Raw genomic sequence first — 18518 nt, 5'->3', positions numbered from 1 at the left:
CCTGGGCTGCCAAAGTACCTTCAGTTTATACTTTTGATTATTGAAGTATGTCTCCTGCCACAGCTCATCTTAATGAAAATATATTTGCAGTCTTTTATGCAATCTTGGGTTAAAAGCATTTGTTTGCTGCAGGTGTGTTAGAAGTACTTGCCCCAGATCATCGATCAATTAATTTAAAGAGTTGGCAGGAAATCATAAAAGATGACACAAATAGACCTTAAATATTTTATATCTTCATAGAAAACACAATTTACATTGACGTCTTTTAAAAAAATTTTTTTTAATGTTTTTAATTTATTTTTGAGAGACAGAGAGAGACAGCATGAGCAGGGAGGGTCAGAGAGAGGGGGAGATGTAGAATCTGAAGCAGACTCCTGGCTCTGAGCTAGCTGTCAGCACAGAGCCTGACGCGGGGCTTGAACCCACGAACTGTGAGATCATGACCTGAGCCAAAGCCGGATGCTTAACTGACTGAGCTGCCCAGGTGCCCCTACACTGACGCCTTTTGAAGTAGAGTGGACACTTTTTTCTTTGAATATAGGATCACCAATAGCAATTATTTGGTGCATTTCCTGCATAAACTATGCTCTTCGAGAACTGTCTAAGATAATTGGCTTCTGTCTCTTTGGAGCGAAGCAAGGTCTAGAGCTATCTGTTCATCAATCTGACTATAAAATATCTTTGTATTTTTAAGATTTCCCACCGAAAATTATATGGCCAACTGTATGATTGGATTGCCCTCAGTGCGTTTGATAGCCTTTTTAAAGACTACCCAAGTCTTTCAAGTCCTTAAAAGCATTCATCTTAGTTTCTCTTTTTTAAAAATTCATCTTCAAATTTTTTTCACACTCACTTCTCAGTTTAGATCATCTTAAATCAAATATAGCTGTATGAAAAGTTTTGAGGATGAAAATAGTTGGTTCTCATAAGTGTAAAATCCAGCTGGCGGGAACAGAAGTGGGTGGCACACTGGAAAGTGACCTCCAGCCACAAGTGCCCACTTCACCACATGGAGCGCACAGGTGGGCATGTAACGGTGTGTTTTAAGAACGGGTTGGAGCCTGTTGGCTAACCCGTGAGTTGGTTAAATGGAGGCTAGTCGAGAGCGTCTCCCGTACACTGTCAAGTGTACAACTCTGGCGTGTTTTAATAGTCAAAATACTGGGAGCCTCAAAAACCAGAAGTGGCTTGGATCTCTTCCCACCGCCAAAAAGTCTGCTTCCCACCCTGCCGGAAAACCCCTTGACTCTCTCCTCATGTTATTTGTTCTCTCTGTTACAAACGTGACCGTGAGGTTACCTCAGTTCATGATTTGTGGCCTTGATTACTTTCTGTAACCAGCCCTTCTGACGCCCCTAGCCTGGAAGCGCCATGAGGGTAGGGCCTCTGTTCTCTTCCCTACGTGTCTCCAGCACCCAGCTTGGTACCTGGTACACAGAAGGGCTGTGGCCTCAAATAAATCAACCAAAGCCCCAAATGGCTTAGTGAACCACTGCACTCACACGGATGTAAAATGCACAACGCGGTGTTTCCGGAGAGTAGGAAAATGGTGTCTCCTACTGAAGTCCTTTCGACACGAGGAAGTGGAGCAGGGTTTCTTCGTGGTGCTTCTTGCCAGGGCTTGACCGCTGTGTGGCTCCCCCTTCAGTCTATCTTTCAGAGTGCAAGACTGGAAACGGGAAGAGCTACAGGGGGACAATGTCCAAGACGAAGAAAGGTGTCACCTGTCAAAAATGGAGTGACAGCGCTCCGCACACACCTAAGTAAGACGCTCATCTCTGTGTTCTCCTGTGATGTTTACAATGATGCCATTACTTCTTTTTATTTTTAAGTTTATTTATTTATTCTGAGAGAGTGAGTGAGTGAGGGAACATGAACAAGGGAGGGGCAGAGAGAGGAGAGAGTGAGAATCCCAAGCAGACTCAGTACCTGTATGGAGCCTGATGCAGGGCTCGAACCCATGAACCATGAGATCATGACTTGAGCCAAAGTCCGATACTGAACTGACTGAGCCACCCAGACACCCTCCCCACCACCACCCGACGCCATTACTTCTAAGTCAAACCAGAATATGTGAATAAACCAGTATGGAGAGAGCCTTATTGAGGCTGGTGGTGAACGGGTCAGGTATTTATAGCACAAAAGCAGAGGATGATTGCTGTCCGTTTGCTGTTGTGTGTGTACTATTTTGGATGACCAGGAACATGGAAGGATGCCTAGTGGAAAAGAGTAATAAAACCAGGAATCCCAGGCTGACTCTGAGAAAAGAGCAAAGATGATCCTGTTTAGGACAGGATCATCTAAACCAAACATACCAAGTGAGAACCCTTCCCACGTGTTCACCTCAACATTGCAGAGCAAAGGAACAAGGAGAACATAACGAAAAACAGATTATCGCACACGTTGCCTATTATTATTTCAGTGTCATTCTTTTTGTGTTTTCCCCAGAGTGGCATTACACGGCATTGACAGTGACAGTTCTTATCAATTCTTAGGGACAGTGCTTATCAAGTAGGACTTTAGCGTCTACGACCTGCCCCCACCCAACAAATCGCCCATCTCTGAGATGGGCAGACGTAATATTCCCAAGACACACAGCTTATAGAGGAAAAGCAATCAAACCAAAGGGCAGAGTCACGGAGTGTCAAGGGCTTTAGAGATAATCTAGGCCATCTTGACCCCAGAAGATTCAGAAACTGAGGCCCCAAGAGGCACTTTATCAAAAACATGTACATAGAAGAACAGAAATGAAATCTGCCATTTAGACTCTAAGTCTTGGACTTTTGATCTATTTTTTATCTCAACACAGCATCTAATTTCTAGAATGGGAAATGAGCTTAACTTTACCCATCCCCACACATTTGGAATCAGACAGGTTGATTTTAACTTGAGATGCTAGTTAATTAGGTGTTTACACTGAGGCAAGATGTATTTTGTTTGACATTGCCGTGCCTGTTTTCTCATCTGTAAAATAGGGATAATAACATGTTTCCCATTTGGGGTTTTCCTAAAGTTAAATGAGAGAATGTATAGAAAGATTTGCATAGTTCACACAGACAGAAATGGCATTAACTACTACTATTACAGAGTGAAAGGTACCTGAAAAAAGCAGGTGTTTGGGAGGAATCAAGAATTGGGCAGACTTTTGAGGTCTTTATATTTCTACTGATTGTGCATAAAAACACTTTGACTCTACCTCTAAGACTGTCGATATCATAATAATGGTAATATTAGCTACTGTACTGAAGCAACCTAACAGCAGAGCACTGGAAATCAGACAACACAAATGCCGAAACACAGAGCAGAAATGCATTTGGATGACAGAACCATGAACCTCAGATGGGAATGGCATCTCATTCTGCCTTCCTAATAACATACTGATTTTTAAAATACATCTCACCCTTGGGGCACCTGGGTGACTCAGTTAGTGAGGCACCTGACTCTTGATTTTGGCTCAGGTCATGATCTCACGATTGTAAAGTTGAGCCCTTCATTGGGCTCTGGGTTGGGCCTGGAGCCTGGTTGGGATTCTCTCTCTCTGTCTCGCTCTGCCCCTCCCAGCCTTCATTTTCTCCTTCATCCCCCATCCCCCCAAATTATAAAATACATTTGACCCTTGAACAACACAGGATTAAGACCCCCTGGACAGCTGAAAATCCATGAATAGCTTTTGACTCCCCCAAAACATAACTACTAATAGCCTACTGTTGACTGGAAGCCTTACTGATAACATAACAGGCCAAGTAAGATGCATTTTGAATGTTTCACGTATTAGAGACTGTATGGTCACAATAAGTTGGCTAGAGAGAAGAAAGTGTTATGAAGACAATCATAGGGAAGAGAAAGTACATTCTAGTACTGTGCTGTATTTATTGAAAACAATCTGCATGGAAGTGGACCCACGGGGTTCAAACCGTGTTGTTCAAGGGTCAGCTGTCTAGTCACAGGGATTCTTTCCTACACTTTACAGCTACTCACCTGATAAGTACCCTTTGGAGGGGCTGGAAGAGAACTACTGCAGGAACCCCGACAATGATGAGAAAGGACCCTGGTGCTACACCACGGACCCCAACGTGAGGTTCGACTACTGCAACATTCCAGAGTGTGAAGGTCAGGAGCGGCTCTAGAAAGTGTTTTCACATCTGCCATTTATCTGTAATGTGCTGTAGAATGATTCCTTACAAGGATATTGTTAATGATCAATTAGTGGCATGTTTGATAAAACTGAGAAATGTATGTACCTCTAGGAAAAGACCGAAAACTTGTTCAGACTCATCCCTACTTATTGATCTTAGTTATTTTTATTTAAATGTTGCTTCTATATGTATAAGTATCAAACAAGATGCAAATTCTAGCTACAATTTTTTTTAAGTTTGTTTATTTATTTTGAGGTATAGAGAGTGTGAGCAACCAAAGAGAGAGGGAGAGAGAGAGAATCCCAAGCAGGCTCTGTGCTGTCAGTGCAGAGTCCAAAGTGGGGCTTGATCTCATGAACCATGAGCTGAAACCAAGAGTGAAATGCTTAACTGACTGAACCACCCAGGTGCTCCTAGATATAATTTCTTATGCTTCAAGCTCTTACCCAGTATAAAGCCAAAAACAGATTTTCAATTAAATCGTTAAAGCCACAAAATCAATAAAATCCAAATCCGTGTATTCATTTAACGTGGTAGACTTTGCCGTTTTATCAAAGCCAAGCAACGAGCTAGTTTTTTAAACCAGTAATCCACTATCTTCATGGACCAATCAGTTGAATAGCATTGAATACCTTGAGAGTAAACGCCAAAAATTTTAAGAACCTCCTATTGAAAACCTTTCCTTCATTTCCTGTTTCCTGCCACATTTATTGGTGCAAAAGCGGGGTGGATGAAGGCGGAATTTGTGCGGCAGTGTGGAGAGTGTCTGCACCGGGCAACAGCTCAGTTCTCCTGTCTTCGTCCCTACCACAGCGATGCTTTCTTGGTACATGATGTCATGAGGTCATTTGGCCCTTAATTGACATGAAAGCATCAGTTTTGTATCAACTCTGCCTCTATTTTCTTTATCATCTCATAAAAATTAAAATCATACAGTACTCTGCTGCTCCATGTTATTCCAATAAGTCCAAAAATAAAGAATAAAAATTTAAATAGGAAAAGAAAAAGAATTCCAAACAAAAGTTTTTAAATAATGTAAGAAAGCAAAAAACAACCAGTCATGCATCTCACTACAGGAGCTGCCCCTCCCCCACTGCCCGCCCTGCCTTATCCACGGGGGATATGTTCCAAGCCCCACAGTGGATACTCACAACTGTGGACAGAACAGAACCCTCCATATATTATGGGTTTTTCCTGTACTTACATTCAGTAAAGTTTAATTTATAAATAGGGCATAGTAAGAGATTAATAACAACTGATAACAAAGAAGAATGATTATGACAATACACTAGAATCACAGTGACATGAATGTGCCCTCCCCACCTCTGTGTCTTATTATACTGTGTCCTCTCTTTTCCTTCCTCTTGTGATGATGTGAGATGACAACATGCCTACAAGACGAGATGTAGTGGGGGGAAATGTCGTGGGCATTGTGATGTAACCTCACGCCACTGTGGACTTCCTGATGATAGGTCAGATTATCTATTTCCGGACTGCGGTTCACCGCAGGTAACTGAAACACAGAAGGCAAAACCACAGATGAGGAGGGGCTGTGGTGATAACATAAGAGAAGGCCTGGCACTTTAGGTGAATATTGGTCTCCGGAGAGGTCGTGAGCACAAATGAAAACTCAAGCACTAAAATCCAACTGACTGGCAGTCATCCACATGATCAGAATACCTTCATAGAAAATTTAAAGATCGTTATTGAAATGAAGACATCAAATATTTAAAAATCCCAGTGAAGAGCTTACAGATTTCTGAGAACACATGCACCACACACTTCCCACCCACCAACGGCCAGTGTATCCCAGTTTGAGCACAGGGTGTTTCGGAATTTCTGGATGTGGTCATGAGTATAACAGTCGAGGGGAAATTGGCCAAAAAGACATGAATTTTACTATTTGAAGGAGAGAATGACGTTTTATTTATTTATTTATTTTTAGATTTTTCAATAGTTTTAATTTTTTATTATTTTTATTTTTTTAAATAATAGTTTATTGTCAAATTGGTTTCCATACAACACCCAGTGCTTCTCCCCACAAGTGCCCCCTCCATGGCCATCACCCGCTTCCTCCCTCCCCCGCCCCCTCCAATCCTCAGTTCGTTTTCAATATTCAGTAGTCTCTCAGGTTTTGCATCCCTCTCTCTCCCCAACTCTCTTTCCCTCTTCCCCTCCCCCTGGTCCTCCATTAGGTTTCTCCTGTTCTCCTGTTAGACCTATGAGTGCAAACATATGGTATCTGTCCTTCTCTGCCTGACTTATTTCGCTTAGCATGACACCCTGGAGGTCCATCCATGTTGCTATAAATGGCCATATTTCATTCTTCCTCATTGCCATGTAGTACTCCATTGTGTATAGATATGCCACATCTTCTTGATCCATTTATCAAGTGATGGACATTTAGGCTCTTTCCATGTTTTGGCTATTGCAGAAAGTGCCGCTATGAACATTGGGGTACATGTGCCCCTATGCATCAGCACTTCTGTATCCCTTGGGTAAATCCCTAGCAGTGCTATTCCTGGGTCATAGGGGAGGTCTACTGATAGTTTTTTGAGGAACCTCCACACTGTTTTCCAGAGTGGCTGCACCAGTTTACATTCCCACCAACAGTGCAGGAGGGTGCCTGTTTTTCTACATCCTCACCAGCATCTATAGTCTCTTGATTTGTTGAGAATGACATTTTATATTGTATTAGAAGAGTCTTTGCAGTCAATTTTATTGCCAAGCGATTGTTGGAAAGTACAAATGAACAAGTAGCAAGTGTTCTTTGAGACATTTCTAGTTTTTACTTTTTTGACTCATCCATTTGAGTTTCTTCCTCCTGTTCCTCCTTCTCCGTTCTGCCCAGATGAATGTATGCACTGCAGTGGAGAAAACTACGAGGGCAAAATTTCCAAGACTGTCTCTGGAATCGAATGCCAGTCCTGGAACTCTCAAACCCCACACGCCCATGGGTATATTCCGGCCAAGTAAGTCTCACTGGAAAAGCAACGAGACGCTTACAACTCTCCACCTCTAGGGGGCATTTAATGTTATTTCGATATTTTAGCATTCCTCAAGGAGCAAACACATCTGATGTTTTGAATTTGAAAGTGGGTATCTTCCCACAGGATTGCAGCTGAGGCATAAATTCTTGCTGCCCAAAATGTGGGGCAGGGAGGACTGATACCGTCTGAGAGTTTGTTGGAAATGGAGAATCTCTGACCCTTTGAATCTGAATTTGCATTTTAACCAGATTCCTGGCTGATTCATATGCACATTGAATTTTGAGAAATACAGATACATCTCACCCGTGTATTTTCCAAGTATTTCCCTCTTCTCTTCATTCCTTTCCTTTTCCTTTATAAGGCTTCCTAATGTATGATCTACAGCCGGGCCTTCGGGATCGTGAATCCCCCAACATTTATGTGTATTTATATCAGTGCATTTTTCTGGGGTGAAGATTTTTAACTCCCACCAGAGTTTCAAAGAGGACCATGAATTTATAATGGGAATAAGAATCCACGATCTAGAAATAATGCTGATTCCTGGAGTAAGGTTTTCTGGGTCCTCCTTCTCACGTTAATTGTACTGGAAAATGCCTCTTTGCCCGTAGCCTTTTCTCTTCTGTCTGCTGTTCGTGACAACTGTAGAGCCATAATGCGGCTTATAAGACTCATAAGAAATGGCACTAAACCTCAGTTTTCACTGTGGCTCGCAGCTCCCCTGAATTTCTATACCTCCCGTTTCATATCGCTCACTTAAAACACAGCCGTTGCCATTGCCTTTAAAGAAGAATTACGGTAAAGGCCTTCAGGCTCAGACTGGATAAATTCACTTTCCCGAGACTAGAAGAGGCTTGTTGAATCCACTGCTGGTTGCTCTCTCCACCCTGACCGAATAGTCACAGCATCAGAAAGGGATGTGAGTAAGCCCGAGGGGCACAGGCCTGCCGTGCACCTCATGGTCTCAGTCACTGGGTCCCTGCTGAGGTCCCTGGGGCACTATTTGGCCAAGGGCTTCAGGAGCGTACCCTATTCCTTCAGGCTCCTATGGGCTTAAAGGCTAACAGGACCAGAACCTGGTCGACCAGAAGGACCATTCCTTTAAGTTATGAAGGTGCCAACGTCTTGACTGTGCAGTGTCTTAGATGGCTATCCCTGGTCAGTGAGTACGTTGTGTTTTAAAATAGCTATCATCTGCAGCTGAATAACTGGAATTTGCCTACATTAATTTTCCACGTGGCCAAAATGATAAAGGCCTGTGATTTTTGCACATAGACACTGTTAGAAAAACAGCCCTTGGAATATTGAGCCAATCTTTCTAATGAGATCATTATCTCTTTGAGGACAGCCTTCATCCAGTCATTTCCTTCAGTGTCTGACCATGCCTAGCACACAGCAGGTGCTCAATATTTGCTCATTTGAAGTGATTCTCCCCCATAAATGTGAATGCTCAGTGCTATTAAAACCCTTCTTGCCCATTCAGGTTTCCAAGCAAGAACTTGAGGATGAATTACTGCCGTAACCCCGACGGGGAGCCCCGCCCATGGTGTTTCACCACAGACCCCAACAAACGCTGGGAGTTCTGTGACATCCCGCGCTGTAGTAAGTACGGCTCATGCCCAGTCCTCAGGGACCCTCACCTGTTCTGCCCGTGGAATAGAAACAAACAAACAAAACAAAACAAGCAAAAAACAACAAACGACAACAACAACAAACAAACAAAACCAAGCAGAAATGTTGCATCAGTGATTGAGTGCTGTGCCTAAAAATGCCCGATCCGTCCTGTGGGATGTAATTGCTTTTTGAAGACAATTTATTGGTTACTGTAGATAATTGATTGGAGCTTCTACTGATTAGTTTTGTTGTTGTTGTTTTTCTTATCTCTTTTGAGTACAGTTCAATGTAGGTTTGGGGGAAGTATCTCTGCTATCCTACTTTTCTCTAATGCTCAAGGGCGAGAGACCCATGCTTTCTGGTACATGGATTTCAAACCAATCTGAGTTCCTTATAACGGTTGCTTTGTAAACAAGGAGATTTCTCTGGCTGTGCAGTTTTTCAGTAAGCCAAACTTGTGAGACAGCAGCAAAAAGATAGTGTTCAGGGGAAGATTTGGCAGGAATGACTTGGAAGAAACAATTTTGCAATATTTTCCTGCTGTGAGAATCTGTAACGAAGGACTGAGCATTTGGACAAGGACAGCCATCAAAAGTTAAAACAGATGCAGGAGACCTTGATGGTGGCTTCCTGTTCTTTGATCTGACAATCATGCTTTAGGATTCTGAAGGTTATCAGGTACTCTGCTTTATGAATATCAATTTCTCTTTTTGTCATCTTTTTTCCTCTCATGAATTTCTTGATTTCTGGATGCATATGCTTTTCCTTGGACATAATTTTTGCCTTCTTTCAATGGCTCCTTGTTGTTTGGCTTTATGGAATGTTGGGTGTTCTCCGGTTATGTTTACTCAGTGAATAATTTATTCATCACAAAGGAAGTTGTATCATTGGTGTATGTGACTCTTACCATGAATGTGAACTGAGCAGAGAAAATACAGAAAAAAGTATCCACTCCAAGGATCTTGTCTTGGGGAGAGTTCCTCATTAGATGATCTCATAGACTCTACCAAGTCAACTACTTTCAAACATGACAACTTGCAAGTGCCAGATTCTAAGAAAGGATGAGCAGAAGACAGGCTGACGCTCCCTGACCCCATCCCTCCTATAATATCCATCTGTGTATCCTTTATTTTAAACATATTCATTGTAACTTATTACCCCCATTCCAGCAACACCACCACCAGCTTCTGGCCCAACGTATCAGTGCCTGAAAGGCAAAGGTGAAAACTACCGAGGGCAGGTGTCTGTCACTGTGTCTGGACATACTTGTCAGCGCTGGAGCGAACAGACCCCTCACAAGCACAACAGGACCCCTGAAAACTTCCCTTGCAAGTAAGTCCACCTCTGGTCTCAATCTCTGGCTGCTGAGGGGTATGTGAAATCCCACTGACCTGGCCTTGGCTTTGGTACTAGAGGAACCTACAATAAAGTATTCTGGAATGTAAACTGGCCAAGTCCCATGCAAGAGAAGTGAAATTTCACACTGCCTTTCCATTAACACTCGTTCTTCAAGTGTAGTTCCCCAACCAGCAGGACTGGCGTCACCAGAATTTGTTAGAGATGCAGATTCTTGACCCCTGTCCAGATCCGCTAAATCAGAAACTCGGGAGTGGGTCCCAACATATATTTTGCAAACTCTCCACTAAATACACAGTAAGGTTTGAGAACACTTAAATTCTATAGCTGTGATGGATCCTTCTTGAGGCAGAAACTGGGGAAATTCCCATTGTGTTTTTCCACATGGAGCTTAGCGCCTAGCACACAGCATAAGACCTGTTTTGCTTGCCTATCCACATATTCCCCTCATTTGCCAGCGAGAAGCATCAGTGCCCTAATTCTGTGGATCCTGTGGAATCCTTCTGGGCCTAAGTTTCCACCTGTTATTTGGATTGTGTCATTCTGGAGAATTAGCTGGATACCTCCCCAATATCACCGTTAACAAGTGTGTGTGTGCCATTATTATTTGAGCCTGTTTGGAAAGCCAGACTCCCAATCACTTCTTTTTCAGAAATTTGGAAGAAAACTACTGTCGCAACCCTGATGGAGAAACATCTCCGTGGTGCTACACAACCGACAGCGAAGTGAGGTGGGAGCACTGCACGATCCCGTCCTGTGAGTCCTCTCCAGCGTCCTCAGAACAACTGGATACTCCAGGTAAGGAAGGGGAAGGAGAGCCTCCCGAGGGTCCCAGCGCATTCTGGATTTTTCCACTTCAATGGTGCCACAAGACACAGTCGCTTTATTTATAGTTTCATTCTGCTCTGCTCAGAGAACATGTGCTATGACTTCAACTATTTTAAATTTGTTGAGGCTTGTTTTAAGGTCAAGAATATGGTCATCTTGGCGAATGTGCCCTGTGCCTCTTGAAGGGTGTGTAGCTCTGCTGTTGTTGGGTAGAGTGTTCTACAAAGGCAATTAGGACAAGTGGGGTAGTGTTGTTTCACTCTTCTGAATCCTTCCTGTTTTTTAAAAATTTCTGTTCTATAGATTTCTGAGAGATGAATCGTGAGGTCTCCAACTTTAGCTATGGATTCATCCATATCTTCTTGGTCTTGTGTTTATCTATTCTGGAACTGTTTGTTAGACACATATACATTTAGGATTATTATGTGTTCTTGAAGGAAGGACCCATTCATTATTATATAAAATCTCCCCTTATCTTTGGAAAGACTGCCTCCTTTGGTCTGCTTTTACTTGTAGGAATATAGACCTTACTGCTCCATTTTCACTGGTGTTTGTATGATATCTCTTTTCTCTAGCCTTTTAATGGAGATGTTTAGCATTTGCATTTAATGTAACCATTTAATTTTATTCACTTTTAATTTTTAAAATTATTTTATTTGTTTTTGAGAGAGAGACAGAGACAGAGACACACACAGGGAGAGACAGAGTGAGCAGGGGAGGGGCAGCGAGAGGAGACACAGAATCTGAAGCAGGCTCTAGGCCCTGCGCTGTCAGCACAGAGCCTGATGCAGGGCTCAGACTCACAACCTATGAAATCTTGACCTGAGCTGAAGTCAGACACTTAACTGACGAGCCACCCAGGTGCCCCTAATAAAACTGTTAATATGGTTGGACTTAAACATTGTTTCTACTTGTGCTGTTTGAATTTTATTCCTCCTTTTTCAATCTTTCTTTGTCTTTGTGTTCACTCAGTATTTTTTGATTCTCTTTTATCACCATGATTTGCTTATTAAACTAATTTTAATGTTTTTACTTTTTTCCCAATATTTACAGCATTCATATTTAACTTACCACATTCCACTTTCAAATGATATTATTTTCCTTAATTTGTTTTTTATTTTTTTATTTTTATTTTTGAGAGACAGAGAGAGACAGCGTGAGCAGGGAGGGGGGGTCACACAGAGAGGGAGACACAGAATCTGAAGCAGGCTCCAGGTTCTGAGCTAACTGTCAGCACAGAGCCCAATGCGGGGCTCAAACCCTCGAACCGTGAGATCATGACCTGAGCCAAAGTCGACTGAGCCATCCAGGCGCTCCTCTTTCCTTAATTTGAAATGCAAGAACCTTAGAACATTGTATTTCCATTTCCTCCCTCCAAAGTGTTGTGCTACCGTTCTCAGTGGGCTTATTTCTACTATGTTATAAATCTCAGAATATATTGATACTATTTTTGCCTGAATAGTCACATTTTAAAGTGAGTAAAAATTAAAGTGATTATGTATGTGTGTCTTTCTGTCTGTCTGTATGTATCTATCCCATTTCTGATGTTCTTCATTTCTTCTTGAAGATTCAAATTTCTGTACAGTATCATATTTCTTCTGTAAAAAAAATCTTAACCTTTAATATTTTTTGTAGTACTGATCTGCTGCTAATGAAGTCTTTCAGCTTTCATTTTGCCTTCAGTTGAAAAAGTAATTTTGTTGGGTGTAGAATTCTAGGCTGAATTTTTTTTTCTTTTACCACTTGCTTTATGTTTTGTTTTGAATAGCTTCTGACCAGAAATGTTATCTTTGTTTCTAAGTATTTCATATTTCTTTTTCTCTGACTGCCTTCAAGATTTTGTTTCATCTTTGGTTCTCAGCAGTTTGATTATGGTATGTCCACATGTGTTGTTCATTTATTTATATTTTATATTTATCCTGCCCAAGGTTCTTCTCTGAGCTTCCTGTGTTTGTGGATTGTCGATTTTCATTACTCTTATAAAATTCTCAGCTGTTATTATGAAAATATTGTTTTCCTGTTCTCTCTTTTTCTGTTTTCCTTTTTTAGACTCTAATTACCATTTCATATTACCTCATACCTCTGATATGTTTGTTCTTCCTTTTCCCCCACATTTTTCTCTCTTTGTGTGGCAGTTTAGATTATTTCTTTTTTTTTTAAGTTTTAATTTATTTATTTGAGAAAGAATGAGTGGAGGAGGGACACAGAAAGAGGGGGTACAGAGGATCTGATGTGGGCTCTATGCTGACAACAGTGAGCCTGATGCAAGGCTCAAACTCATGAACCATGAGATCATGATCTGAGCCAAAGTCAGACACTTAACTGTCTGAGTCACCCAGGAGCTCCAGTTTAGATAATTTCTATTAACCTATCTTCAAGTTATCTGATTCTTTTTTCAATTGTGTCTAGTCTGCTGATCAGTCCATTAAAGGAATTCTTCATCTCTGATATCATGTGTTTTATTTCTATCATTTGCATTTTATCCTTTCTATCTCTGCTGAAATTCTTCACTTATTCATGTATGTTATTCACCTTTGCTAGAAGGTGCTTTAGCATATTAATCATAGCTACCTCACAATCTCTAATAGTTCGCTCTAGTCATTTCTGAGTCTGGCTCTATTAATTTCTTTATTACTGGATTTTTTGGTGTGCCTTGTGATTTTTTTTTATCAAATGTTGGACATTATGTGTAGAAGAACAGTAGCAATTGCGGTAAATATTTCTTACACCTCCTTCTGTAAGCATCTTGTGTGGGTAATTGAGCTAATCTAAGCAGAAGACGAATAGCGTTTGAGTTGTCATTACTGCTTTTACTTTAAGCAGGTCTCACATTCCTCATGTCCCCTTCACATTCCTTCACATACCTTACAGTACAGTTTGGGGGTGCTCAAGACTTCTCATAGGATTCCTAATCCAGTCTCGATTAGTAGTCACTGCATGCTTGCACCACAGAGGGGTCTTGCTCTAAACCTGACTTTAGTGATAGACTGCTATTTCTTGTTACTCAACGCTAAGCTTTTGGTGGAGGTAGACATTCTTTACCTTCCTGATCTACCCTCAGTTTTAGATGGACTCTGTGCACTTGGCTTGGAAGGTAGTGTTTTCTTAATGTTCTTGCTCCTTCTTTCCATGGAACTAAATGCCACCTAGTATCTGTAGTGGATCTTAACTGGAAGAGTACCAGACTTCTGCTCTCTGTCAGTGAAGGATCCTGGGCACCAGAGAATTCCCTTCCCCTTTTCCTGGGGAATAGATTTTTGCCTCTCTCCCTCCCTCCATGTCCCAAAGTAATGGACATTTTGCCTGTGCTCTTAGATGCGGATCGATTTCTTGCCCCATCTCCCAGCAGCTTAAGGCTTTGACTTTGTATAAGCAAAAATCCTGGAGAAACACACACTAGGATTTCATTTCTGCTCCCACTGGTAGCCAGTCCCTAAGTGTAGCTTACACTACTGAATGTGCTTCTGGGTTCTTACCCAAGATTCTCATGAGCACCCAGTGGACACATCCAGGACAAGGAACTTGTACATGAGTATAATGCCCAGTGATAAGTACTCTGAACCATTTGTTTTTTTCCTGAATTTTAAATTCAGTATTTACAGGAAAAGTTAGGTGGTTAAACTTCTAGAGCATGATGGAGCTATTGTTTTCTTTGCAAGACCATCTGACTGCCAATGTGGGAAAAAAAGCAGAGTTAACTTCAAGAGATTACTGTTCTGTTTCTGTCATAAATTGCTTCTCATATCTCTGTTCTAGTCATTACTTAGTTGATTTCTTCGACTTCGGTTTCAGTACCACCTGAACAGACTCCTGTGGTCCAGGAGTGTTACCAGGGCAATGGACAGAGTTACCGAGGCACGTCATCTACCACAATCACGGGAAAGAAGTGTCAGTCTTGGTCATCTATGGTACCGCATCGACATTCGAAGACCCCAGAACACTACCCAGAAGCGTATGTCTTTAATTTTAACCACAAAAGGACCAATAGTCAACTTAAATCTCTGTTAGAAGGTCCATGCTTTAAGCTAACTTCTTAGAACCAAATTTTTTTTTGGCTCCAGCATGTGAGGCAAAATGTCTTAGGCACCTTGCCTTTGAGCAAAAGCTCTGAAAGTAGAGACGTTATAAACTGGCTATCTTTCCTGAGCAGTTTTGTGAAAGAAAAAGAATATGTGTAGAGGCGTTGCAGTCATACCAGTAGAAAGCTTGGAGGAACACACAGCCAAAAACTTAGAAACAGTATCGCTCTACAACACTTGCTGAAGATCAATGAGATCTTTCAATTATGAAATTTTATCATTCCAAACTGCAATCTCTGAAGTGAACTTTGTGTTTATCATTGGATCACAAATATATATATTCAAGTATATATAAAATGTAATATATATCACTTAAGGTGTACTGACACACAGGTCCTGACCATAAGTGGTCTGTGGGGGTTTGAGCTGCCAGGACATGAAGGGCAAGAGCAGAAGAGCAGAGGAGAGTCAGGAAGGATACAGATGCCAGTAAGCAAAACGGACAGGTAGATGGATAAAGACAAGCATTTCTGTCTTAAATGCTTGTAAAGCATAGGGGAAAACTATTTTCACATGATGGACAACAGGTGTCACAGGACTGAGAACTTTTAGAAAGGGAAAGAAATTAATGAGTAGTAAATTAGTTTTAGGATTACTGAAGCAGCAGGAATTTTGTGGGCTGGGTCATAATGAGAGAAAAGCCATGGAGAGAAGGAGCTGAAGGAATATGCCCAGTTCTCCTTAAATCTTTGGCTGAATCTAAAGGTGCACCCACACAGGGAAAGGCTCCACAAAGTTTGCAGGACAAAGAAGGAGTACTGAAGAAAGAACAACCAGCAGGGAGTGGTGAGATAAACAGAGATTACAGAACTCACGCAGCCTTTGGAGACTTGTGTCCAGAGGTTTGAGATTCTGACTAGCCAGAGAGGAGAGACCTCATGGGACACCATGAAGATTTTGTCAAGACTGTAGAAAAGTCACACTTTAGGAATAGACTTAGTGTATTCCTAAAATAAAGACTATTCTAGAAACACCCCAGCAAAGCTTAAAATAATCCTAAAAGGATCAAAATGATTTCTAAGTAAATAAACTACCTGCCAAAAGTAAACTCAACTCTCTTTAGAGGAAAACAACAAAATTCAGTCACTTGGTAATGTGGCATCTAATAATGTCTGGCATAAATTTAAAAATTACCAGACATGCAAAGATCATTAAATGTGATCCGGACCCAAGAGAAAAATCAATCAATATAAGCAGGCCCAGAAATGATAGAGATGAAAGAAAGACATTTTTAAAAGATATTATAATTGTGTCTAAGATTTTAAAGGAAAATATGAATATAAAAGAGAAAAGTAGATATTGTAAAGATAAAGGAAAACTATAAAAGAGCCAATTGGAAAATGCAAGAAATAAAAAATATACATATATCAAATGAAAAATTCAATGGATGGCCTTACCATCAGGTTAGACTTTACAGAAGAAAAGATTAACTTGAGAAAAATGCAGTATAAACTATACATCCTTTGGCACAAAATAAAAAAACCAAAACAAGACCAAAATAAAATAAATAGAACTTCAAGGATCTCTAGAAAAATATCAAAAGGTTGAACATATGTGTAAATCAAGTCCCAGAAAGAGAGGAAAGAGATATTGAAACAAAAAAATACTTGAAGCAATGATGGCTGAAATTTTTCCAAAGATGAAGAAAATTATAAACTTATAGGTTTAAGGAGCTCAAGTAATCATAAGCAGAACTTTAAAATTTTATCAAATATTTAAGAAGAAATAATACTGATCCTTTATTATCTCTTACAGAAAATAGAGGAGGAGGGAACACTTATCCACTCAATCTGTGAGGCCCAAAAAGCAGACAAGAATATTGCTAGAAATTACCAAACATGATCTGTTGTGAACATAGACAAAAGACTTAAGAAAAAATTAGTAATTTGAATGCAGGATTGGTTTAACATTTGCAAACAATCAAAGTAATCCAACACATTAACAGAATAAAAGTGATAAGTCATATATTTTATCAATAGATAAAGAACAAAAATTAGACAAAATTTAACACTCATTCATGATTTTGAAAAAAAGTCTTAGCAAACTAGGAAAAGAAAGGAATGTCCTCAATTTGATTAAGACCATCTACAAAAAGCCTCCAGCTAATATATTAATGGGGAAAGATTAATACTTTCTCTATAAGATTGGGGACAAGGAAAAGAAATAAAGTGGCTAAAGATTAGAAAGGAATCAGTAAATCCATCTTTATTCACAGAAAACTAGATTAGTAATACAAAGTCCTAAGGACAAACATAAATAAACTTTACAAAGTCAAAATATATAAAACTATATACAAGTCAATATACAAAAATCCCTTATATTTCTATATGCCAGAAATAACCAATTGGAAAAGAAAGATTTTAAAACAATATTACTGACAATGGCATCAAAGACAAAATATTCAATGATAAACTTAACAAAGTGTGTACAAGAACTATATATTGCTTACTACAAAATGTTGAGAAAATTTTAAAAGATCTAAATATAGATATACTATGTTGTGGATTAAAGGAGTCAATATCAGTTCTCACCAAATTGGTCTTTGGATTCGACCTACATTTAAGAAAAAAGTCCTGCAGCATTTTTTGTTTTTTTGTTTTATTTTGGAAAAAGAGACAAAATTTGATGGCAAAGGAGCTAGAATCACCAAAACAATCTATAGAAGAAGAACAAAGTTGGAAGACATGCCCACCCTAATTTAAGGACTTACTATAAAAGTACAATAATCAAGGCACAGTGGCAGAAAGGCATACAAATAGAGAAGAGGTCAGTGCAGAACCAGACCCACATATCCATGGCCCACTGACTTTCAGTATGATAGCAAAGCAAAGCAGGATAGAAGGGAAACCTTTTCCAAAATCATTCTGGAACAACCAAATATCCAGGTGGGAAAACAAAGCTGGACAACTAAAACCTTGATTCTTCTTACCTGAGAAAGCTCTCAGACCTGAAGGTGCAAGCTAAAACCTAAGCTAAAATATAAAGCTCCCAGGCAAAAATATAAAAGAATATTTTCATAACCTTAGGGAAGGCAAAAATTTTTAGATGGGACCTAAAAGGCAGAATAAAGAAAACAGAATGTACACTTTGGACTTTAACAAAACTAAAACTCTACCTCACCAAATGTCATTGTTAAAAAAAAAAATAGGTCACAGACTAAGAGAAAAGTAGTCTTAATTCATATATCTGATGTATGGTGTATTTCCAGAATATATTAATATTCTTCCCACTCACTAATACAGAAACAAACAACCTAACAAAAATGGACAGATGACTTTGTTAGCCATTCACGGAAAGATATACCAATGGCCATAAGTACCTCTAAAAAAATTCTCAGTATCTTAATCATTGAGGAAAGAAGAATTGTAACACAGTAACCAATGGCAGTGGCTGTTATTGACAAAAGGAAAGACAGACAACAATAAGTGGGCCAAGCTGTAGAACAGCTCTATCCACCCCGTGGTCTGGGAAATGTACAATCATTTCATGCGGAAATTAGTCTGACGGTTCCTATAACG

The 18518-nt window shown here is 40.2% G+C and overlaps 1 protein-coding gene across 1 annotated transcript in view; it reads left to right on the top strand.

Annotated features, from left to right (window-relative positions):
• The window catches only part of PLG (plasminogen), a 44088-nt gene that overhangs the window by 7353 nt on the left and 18217 nt on the right, over positions 1-18518 (top strand). Inside the window, exons 4-10 of the mRNA XM_029944733.1 lie at positions 1649-1763; positions 3971-4110; positions 6988-7108; positions 8607-8725; positions 9907-10069; positions 10746-10891; positions 14714-14873. Of these exons, the coding sequence (XP_029800593.1) occupies positions 1649-1763; positions 3971-4110; positions 6988-7108; positions 8607-8725; positions 9907-10069; positions 10746-10891; positions 14714-14873 (964 nt within the window). The remainder of the gene's footprint in view (positions 1-1648; positions 1764-3970; positions 4111-6987; positions 7109-8606; positions 8726-9906; positions 10070-10745; positions 10892-14713; positions 14874-18518) is intronic.

The sequence above is a fragment of the Suricata suricatta genome, chromosome 7, assembly GCF_006229205.1.
Source record: "Suricata suricatta isolate VVHF042 chromosome 7, meerkat_22Aug2017_6uvM2_HiC, whole genome shotgun sequence".
NCBI classification, from domain to species: domain Eukaryota; kingdom Metazoa; phylum Chordata; class Mammalia; order Carnivora; family Herpestidae; genus Suricata; species Suricata suricatta.
Note: the sequence above shows the minus strand (reverse complement) of the source record. Positions and strands in the feature narration are given on the sequence as shown.